Source organism: Aptenodytes forsteri, unplaced genomic scaffold (assembly GCF_000699145.1).
Source record: "Aptenodytes forsteri isolate BGI_AS27 unplaced genomic scaffold, ASM69914v1 Scaffold183, whole genome shotgun sequence".
In the NCBI taxonomy this organism is placed as follows: domain Eukaryota; kingdom Metazoa; phylum Chordata; class Aves; order Sphenisciformes; family Spheniscidae; genus Aptenodytes; species Aptenodytes forsteri.
Window position 1 is genome coordinate 418,737 of NW_008795918.1, and position 8,639 is coordinate 427,375.

Consider the following 8,639-nt stretch of genomic DNA (forward strand, 5'->3'; position numbering starts at 1 on the left):
GGGGTCAGCTGTCCTGGCTGTGCCCCCTCCCAGCTTCTTGCTGGCAGGGCGTGAGAAGCTGAAAAGTCCTTGACTAGTGTAAGCACTACTTAGCAACAGCTAAAGTGTCAGTGTGTTATCAACTTTATTCTCATACTAAATCCAAACCACAGCACTATACCAGCTACTAGGAAGAAAATTAACTCTATCCCAGCCGAAACCAGGACACACAGTCTCCATCTTTTAAGACACCAAAGACATGCAAGTGAAAGTGGTTCCTCAACAACCCTGTTTAGACAAGGACTTAATTGCATGTTTGACTTAAAACATATGAGTAGTTTCCATGAAACTCATGAAATAAATAAAAAACATTGAGACAAAAATGATCTTGTCAGTAAGGAGATGCATGCAGTTAAATTTTTGTGTTAAAAATCAATTTTGCCTGAGAATATACATTCTTACACAAGTACTGTGTTTCATTACATCTGAAACAAGAACTTGGAGTTCTAAAACTGCTACTCTGTGTGTGACATTCTTGCTCAAAATTGTCTTAATATGAACGTTTTAAACATTAAAAGATGTTCTTGAAACAGTTTATTGGTTTGAAGAAATAAGTTGTTGGATGTAAATGAAATCCTAGACTCATTAAAGTCAGTGGGAATTTTGCTTTGGTCTTCAGATTAAGAATATTATATTCACACTGTTTTTGAAATATTTTTCTGCCTACAGATTTCCAGGTTTTTGATGAGGAAGATACTGTAAAAGCTATGACGATGTTTAGCCTTTCTTTGTAGTTTGCTCTTTTGAGCAATGGAAATGTTGGTTTAATATGGGAATTTTCTCCTCCAGACAACTCTGGCTAAAGTGAGCCAGTAGGCAAGGTTTCCATCTCTGTAAAAAAAGCAAAAACAGTACATATTTTTGCCAACCTCCTAAAATACTTACACACGCAAGGAGATAAGCAGGGCACTTAGGCAATCCTTGAATAGTACAGCACTTGATATTAGTGTCACAAGAGCAGGCCATAACTGAGCAGTTAGCTGCTAGCAGTGGAAAGGCCCTCTGCTTAGTGTTTAAAGCAGCCACAAGAAGAATGGGACAGCTCTACAGAAAAGCAGTGCCATACAAGTAGAGAGCAGACAGGGAAGGACATTCCTGTCTGACTGGGAATCTCCTGTCTGGGTTAATCAAGGTCATGATTAGTGGAATAATTAAACTCTGCATTTATCAAGAAAATCTTATCGTGTCTGTAGTCTTTTCCTGAGAAACAAGCATGGGTAACCAAAAGGCTTATGCACTCACTAAAGGCCCTGGGCATCAAGCTTCAAATAGTTTCCCCATTCTTCAGCCTGCCCTTAATGCAGAAGAACAGCTCATCATATGGTTAAGTGCTGATGTAAAAGTACTGGAAAGAATCTGAAGGAAGGGAGAAAGAAAACTAACTAGGGAAAAGGCCCGTAGGACCTAAAAGTAGAAAGAAATGGCTAGAATATTGGGAAAGTGCAGGGATTTGGGAACCTGAGAAAAGGGAAAAAGTGAGAAAACAACAATAAAACACACTTTAAAGTTCATCTGTTCTTATTTTTATGAATGATTCTTCTTTCCTTTATATAATCTTAAGAGGATAGAGAACTTGAAAAGCAAAATAGGTAGGAAAAACAGCACAGACAGACTTGGGAGAAGATGTGGGGTTTTTATTCTGCACGGGAAAAGTAGATTGTGGATTCAGGGGAGTTTTGCCATGGTAGTACCGTGTAGCCTATAGCCTTCCCACATGCTCCTAAATATTAGGAAGGGATATTGGAGTTGTTCTATAGATTTTTAGTTGAAATTTCTCATATTGTTGTGCATTTTAAAAAATTAAGTCATGATAAACTTGGTGTGTCTTTAACAAACAAAGCAAAATTGCTTAACAATTTATAATGTGGGGATCTCCAAAAGATCTTTCATCTATTGCAATTGGAAGAAGTGGCAGATGTGGCTGCCAGTTATCGAGATTGCCTTCTCTATAGTAAGTAGGAATATCTCTTTTTTTAGCCTACTGTCTTTGGGTGTCTCAACCTTTTCTTCTTCTGACTGGCTTATAGACTAAAGATGTTGAATTAACTGTTTGGTACTGTAACAAACAGAAAAAATGAGAACTTTTAGTTCCAATTTACAGTATTTTTTTCTCTGTTAGAAATTAAATTCATTATTTCCAGATAGTAAAGAATAGTAAAGTATAGCAAAGAATAGCTTCAAAAACATAGTAGGACATATGGTGAAAGTGCTTTTCTAATAATAGTTACTTGGGTTAAAAAGATTTTATATTTACTAATGACCTAAGATAAAATGTGTCATGCTAAACATATTGTTTATGCTCAGCTTTTATATTCATGATCTGTGAAGGACACAACTGAAACTTATCAAAACAAGGTTGCTACCATGCAGGCTTGCCCTTCCTATCATCATGCCCCAGGCGTGGTCAGGATACATTGGACAAGCACTTGTTATTTATGTTCCTTCCTGAAGGATTTTATATCCATTTGAAATGAAAGGGACATAAAGTAAGAATCCATTACTTGAATTCTCACTTAAAACTTGATCTCATCTTTTATGGGGAGAAAAACCCACCTTGACACAAATATTTTTTACTAGTGATTTTATCAGCTCCATATGGATGCATTTCTTTTATTTCCTTTAGTGCAATGAGCTTTTCCTGAATGGAAAAAAAAAGCAGTTTTAATATCACCCATTCTTTTCATCCACTGTAATTTCTAGCATAAACTTAAAATATGTTAAATTAAAATAATCCTTATGTGTTACTAGTATGACTGAAGATCACAAAATTTGATTGAAGCTAGAATGTAGAGTTTGGGACCAGTCTTTTTAGTATTTTAATATTTAGTCAAATTAAATTCTTTTTGTCTCACTAAGTCACAAGAAGTTCATGATGCAATTACTGCTGATTTTGTATTTTCTGAAAAATCCCTAATTCTAGTAAAATCTGGCCTTCATTCATGCAGAGTCACAGCCGTAAGGATCCCAAAAGATATATCTCCTGGCATAGAACTACTCTGAATAACACACAAGCAAAATCAACATCAGCAGCATAGAATGTAGAAACATTAAATTAAAGATATTATTTCTGTTTTGCACAAAGCCTGCAGAACTTGGGGGTGCAAATTCTACACTTACATAGGTAAACTTATTTTATCATCTCCTTTTTGGGCAACAGAACAGTAGTCTGTTCATTTCAATGTATAGATACTACCTCGCACTTATAAATACCTGCTATTTATCATGCGTAAGTGCATGTATGCAGTTTGTACGTCTAACATTTGGAGTAAAGGTCTCAGTATCCAAAGTTATATGGCAACGTACCCATAGGTGGTAGAATGGGCATACTATAGATACAAGAAATCATCACCTGAATCAGCTCATGGGCTAAGCGTCCCAGAACTTCTTGGGTCGCTTCATTAATTTCTAATTCTGTCATGACTTCCCAGTTACCATTCTGGAACCTCACTGGCATAGAGAAGACAATCCCTTCAGGAACGCAAAATTGACCTAAAGAAGAGGGAAAAAACAACCCAAACATATTATTTCTGATTAAAAACCCACATCCTCACCAGTGTCAAGATTAAGTCCTACAGACTTGCAAAAGTCTGCAACTGTAAGATCTTAGTATAAACGGAGACTGCCTTTTTCAGTGTACAGTTCAAAGACTAAAGAGTTCCCCTTTTACTGTAACTTAGTATTTTAGCTAAATGTACATGTAACAATTTTACATCCTAAAAAGGGGAAAAAATAATTTTTTTATTTGATACAAGGGTTAAATGGCTGTCGTGAAACATTCCATTTATTGGTTCACATAACTACACAAGAAGAACATGCTTTTATAGCTTAGGCTCTAAGAACTATAAAGAGTCCTTGCATAAAACACATACACCAGCAAAGCATTTAAACTAAAAGACTAAGAGACAATCTGCAACAAGACAATATTAACCTAAAAGATGCTTGTAAGAAGTGAGTATCAAATCACAAGCTCTGGAGAGCAAAATTGCTTAGATCTGGAGGATCTTATGCTGAAACAAATTCTCAGCCTCCCATTATATCATGATTTGTTTTACAAGTTTTTATTAAATTAAAAATCCTGATTAAAAAAATAACATTATACTTACTGGGGAAAGCTACAAGAGAATATGTGAAGCAAAAGTAGATTTACCTTTAGTAAGTATTCCCACAGAAACGATCTCTCCAGGAGGAGAGCCGTGATACCAGTATCTCAGTACAGTGGCTACTGCGTGAGCAGGTAACATTCCCACACAATGACAGACCCGGGAACTCAGTGAACTCTGTGCAGATAGAAATTCTGAATGGATCCATTCGCTACCAACAAAAAAGGGGGGGGGGGGAAGAAGAAAAAACTAAGATGACTGGAGGAAGAGTAGTTTTCTAGAGGAAAAAAGAACTAAACCTGAGGGAAGAAAATAGTCAAAACTTATTCAAACTTCACTACTGAAGGCAAGGCACTTAAAGACAGAAAAAATAGGGTCTAACAAAAAGTGGCTCAAAAGGTAACAACAAGCACTACTTATCTATGAAAGTTAGGTCATTTACTCAAGTCATAACCTCTATTATTATTATTTATATGTATTACTGTCTTACGTAAGAACCCAGCCATGAACCATAATCCCCCTGGGCTAGGCACAGTACAAGTATAGAACAAAAGAAATGTCTGCTGTCCAGTAAATGCTAGGTTTAGATCAGAGTGGGAGTTCCATATAGCCAGGCCTGAGTGCATGTCACATCTGCTGCCCTCTCACTCCACCCATCCTTTCTCTGCTACTTCTCTTTCTACAAGAAGCCATCTAGCTGCCAGGTAACCTTTTTACATATGTTAACAAATAAATTGTCTGTTTTGGGAAACGGACAACATTAGTGTGATCAGGCCGTACGTTCAATGGAATTCAGGTACTTCAAGATGCGGATATATGTTTAGTATTATTTCAAAGTTTCTTCATGCATACTAGACATCTAAGTCACTACCTGGACTTTCATTACTTCTTAGAGGCTGCTCATGATATGATAGAAAAGAAACACACTTAATATGTAGGAAAATATAGTTATAAACAAAGTTGGCAGGAGAGTCAGAACTATGTATTGCACTAGGAACTACTCAACTTCTTTTGCAGACTGAGTACTTCAACTTGAGTTTTCCTTTATGTACAGTGCTAGTCAGTAAAGACAAATCTTGAAAACAAAAACCTTTCTTGATGTTTATTACACAGTTCAGATAAACATAGGTTAAAAGCCGTTATTTGGTTTTACTTTAAAAAAACAGATCTGTACTGTACCTATCATAAATCATATTCAACAAAGGACGTGGAAAATTAGCTGGGCCCCAGATAGCACAGTCATATCCATAAAGTTTTGCATGTGACAAATCAATGTAGTTACAGCCAGTAATATTGCCCCAAACAATCACGTCTTTAACTCCTGTAACAGAGGAAAATATGTAGATTAATGAAGAGACAGACAAACACTTTCACAACATAGGCTGGACTAGATGACCTTCAGAAGTCCTTTTCAAGACGAATTATTCTTCAATTCAGTGTCCTGCCTTGATAGCAGAAATGATTTGATCTGAAAAAATGCAACAAGGTTCTTCATAACTTATGAAACCTCATCACAAGCTAAAAAAGGAACTTTATTTTATGTTATTGTACATAATAGACAAAACCTAGTAAACACTTAGCTGTTAAAAACCAAAACAAATCATATTGCAAACATACAGCAATGTTCCTTTTAAAATCCTGTACACGCAAATACAGAATGCCTAACAGCAAAAAATAATTAAAAAAAACTTTTTTAATTTTTAAAAACTGCTTCAGTGCAAAAGGAATTTCTCAGATAACCTGCTGGTATGTTATTCAGCCTATTAACTTACTTTTCTATTTTATTAGGCTCCAAAATATCTAGATTTGTCATTAATGACCAGTTCCTACCCCTGCAACATTGAAAGAATCCTGATGCTGAGCAGGCTGTTGGAGCACACCTTTGCTGTGCAGTGCAGAACCATGCAAATATAACCAAGCTATAACAATTGACCTGAGAAAGAAAGCTAATGAACCCAGAAATAATACTATCACACAGTTCTACTATACTCCCGTTATCTGCACAGCAGTATGCTGTCATGTTTGTTCACAGCTAGTTTGTGTGTCTCCAAAATAACAATGCACTGCAGAGTGCAAATGCAATCTTGAAGTCCTAGGTCCTGATCTGCAACACAACTCAATCCTTCTTAGCACATTTCCAGCATGAAATACACACCAGAATGGCAGGGCTGCATCCAAGAGTTAGCAAAAGAATTGACATTCATGAGATCAGGCACAGATCCAGATAGCGGTAAGCACAGGGAACAGTAGCACCTGCTAGTCACACCCTGGCATTCTGTACAGCCATGCAATTCAGTGGGTGCACTGCTATGCTTGCACTTCTGCATGCACACCAACAGTGTTCTGCAATGAAATATGTACTCTCGAAGGTGTCCATCCACTGAATTCCCCAAATGCTACCAGAACACATAAATATTCACCTGTTGCATTCATACTCAGCTTCCTGGCCAGCATGGCTTTAGCTGCACTTTCCCAGGATGTTGCAACGGCAATGACATTTTCAGGCTTAATGGACTTGCCATATGTCATAATCATCATCGCCTTAAGGTTTACAAAGGTTTTTCCTGATGAAATTACTCTGACCCCACTCTTGGCATTCTTCTCAATCAGGGGAGCATACACTTGACAGATCTCACTCACTTCTCTGATGTAGTTCTCAAGGGATTGGACTTCATGGTTTAAGACGACATCATCAAGAACAATGATAATATCAGCTTGAATAAAAGCCTCATCTATTTCAGTGTGCGCTGAAATACTGTGGAGGAGTGGGAACGCCATGTCTTCAGCTTCCATTACAATACCGCAAAGAATGTCCTTAAACTGGTCAGTGTCAAGCAAATGGATACTGATTTCTGTCGTCATCCCAAACACTTCTCCATTGGCCAGCAGAGGGATCAGCTGATAACAGATTGAAGCTGATGCACTGATAAGAGAATGATATAGAAAAATTATAGTTAAACATGAACCACTGCTTGTTTGGAAGTATTACATAAATAAACATGAAGATTTTTCTTTTGTATTTGATTATGTTTAAATAGACCATTAGCTTGGATCCTTTATTGCTCTTTCTGTCATTTTAACAGGTTAAAAATCAAAACACTTGGGGTCCCCTTTCATTTGAAGGTTTTTCCATCCTCTACATTTCAGGAGATACTGTCACTTAAAAATTGGTGTCTTTAAAGAACCACAATTTTTTTAAGGTGCTCTGTTAGGACTACCAGAAATACAGAAATTTCTAAAGCTAGAAGTGCAAGACACTCTTTACTTATTTAAATATTTCCAAAAACATTTAATGCAAGATAGTTGCACTACAAAATTCCTAGCTTATTTTGTAAATACTTGCTTTTCCCTAAGGTGGGTCTAAATGTTGCCTGTTCACATCCCTCACTTAAACTGGTGCAAAATGTAACAAAAGTAGAAATAATTTCTAAATTATATACTGAATGCTCATAGTGAGGGGTGCAGAACCTAATTCAAATCAGCAAATTACAGGGATTCATGTATAACTTCAGATGGTTACACCTGTTATATGTGACAGGAAAAAATGCATTCTTCTGAAGCTGAGTGAAACTTCATAGATATTCTTTTTACTCTTACGTGGTGATCCAGATCTGCAAAGGCTTGATAAGACTTTTAATCTCTTCCTCTTCTTTTTCAATTTCAATATGCTCCTGCAGGTTCTCCTCAGCAATGTCTAACATTTCCTCACTCGACATCATTGAGGTGATGCCATAATAGTGCTAAGAACAAAAAGGGTGATCTCTAATCAAATGACAACCCAAACATAGCAAGGTAACATTAGAAAGGATAGCTTTATTTTACATTTGTAGGAGGAATAAAGAACAACAATGTTATAAGAAAATGTAAAATATAGGTGTACAGTATTAAAGGCAGACCATTACCTGAGCATATTCCAGAAAATCATTAACTCCTCCCAGAAGCAGACCCTTCCCTCCACGGTCCAACAGTTCTCTCCAAATGATAGGAGACCCTCTGTGTTCCCATCCATTCATTTCACAAATGTCATGAAGCCACTGCTAATGTAAACATCCACGCCAAAAAGTTTTAATACTTTTTCATATTTGATAACACTTAAATGTTACAGCTATAAACATTCATATTATTTCCTCTCAATACATAATTACAAGGTGCTTCACAACTTACGTACCAGTGCGTGCAAAATGGGGGAATAACACAAAGCAAGGCATGGTGATACACTATGATACCTCAGCAAAAGAGCAACAGGTTTTACTTCTGCTTGATTTTACTGCTGTAATTTTGCTCAATTATCTTAGCAGTACTAAAGACAGCAATGTTGTGAAGCAACGAGTAATCTGAGGATCCCTGTTTAGTTGCAGAAGGTAAGTAAGCTGCAGCGGTTAATTGCGATTCACTTAACTGTTCTAGTTACTTGGTTGAGGTGTCAAGCAAAAGTAAGAGGTAATAAACATCATGGTACTGTCTATCTCATGAAGTAATACTGCAATTTTTTCAGTTCTT

At 36.7% G+C, this 8,639-nt stretch overlaps 1 protein-coding gene across 1 annotated transcript; it reads right to left on the reverse strand.

Moving 5' to 3' along the window:
• Positions 1-784: 784 nt before the first annotated feature.
• MDH1B (malate dehydrogenase 1B) lies at positions 785-7,870 on the reverse strand. Its single transcript, XM_019473509.1, has 7 exons — positions 7,737-7,870; positions 6,560-7,062; positions 5,319-5,460; positions 4,187-4,350; positions 3,389-3,528; positions 2,593-2,677; positions 785-870 (listed from the first exon to the last, which is right to left on the reverse strand). Exons 1-7 carry the CDS (start codon positions 7,856-7,858, stop codon positions 839-841), a joined length of 1,188 nt encoding a protein of 395 aa, XP_019329054.1. The 5' UTR covers positions 7,859-7,870; the 3' UTR covers positions 785-838.
• Positions 7,871-8,639: the final 769 nt, after the last annotated feature.

What these genes read in the sequence shown, in the direction of transcription:
- MDH1B (XM_019473509.1), bottom strand. Translation starts at nt 7,858, where the DNA reads ATGATGTCGAGTGAGGAAATGTTAGACATTGCTGAGGAGAACCTGCAG. An exon ending in GCTGAGTATGAATGCAACAG is followed by an intron (nt 5,461 to 6,559) that starts GTGAATATTTAT and finishes CCTCTGTTACAG; the next exon opens with GAGTTAAAGACGTGATTGTT. An exon ending in TAGCCCATGAGCTGATTCAG is followed by an intron (nt 2,678 to 3,388) that starts GTGATGATTTCT and finishes TTTTCCATTCAG; the next exon opens with GAAAAGCTCATTGCACTAAA.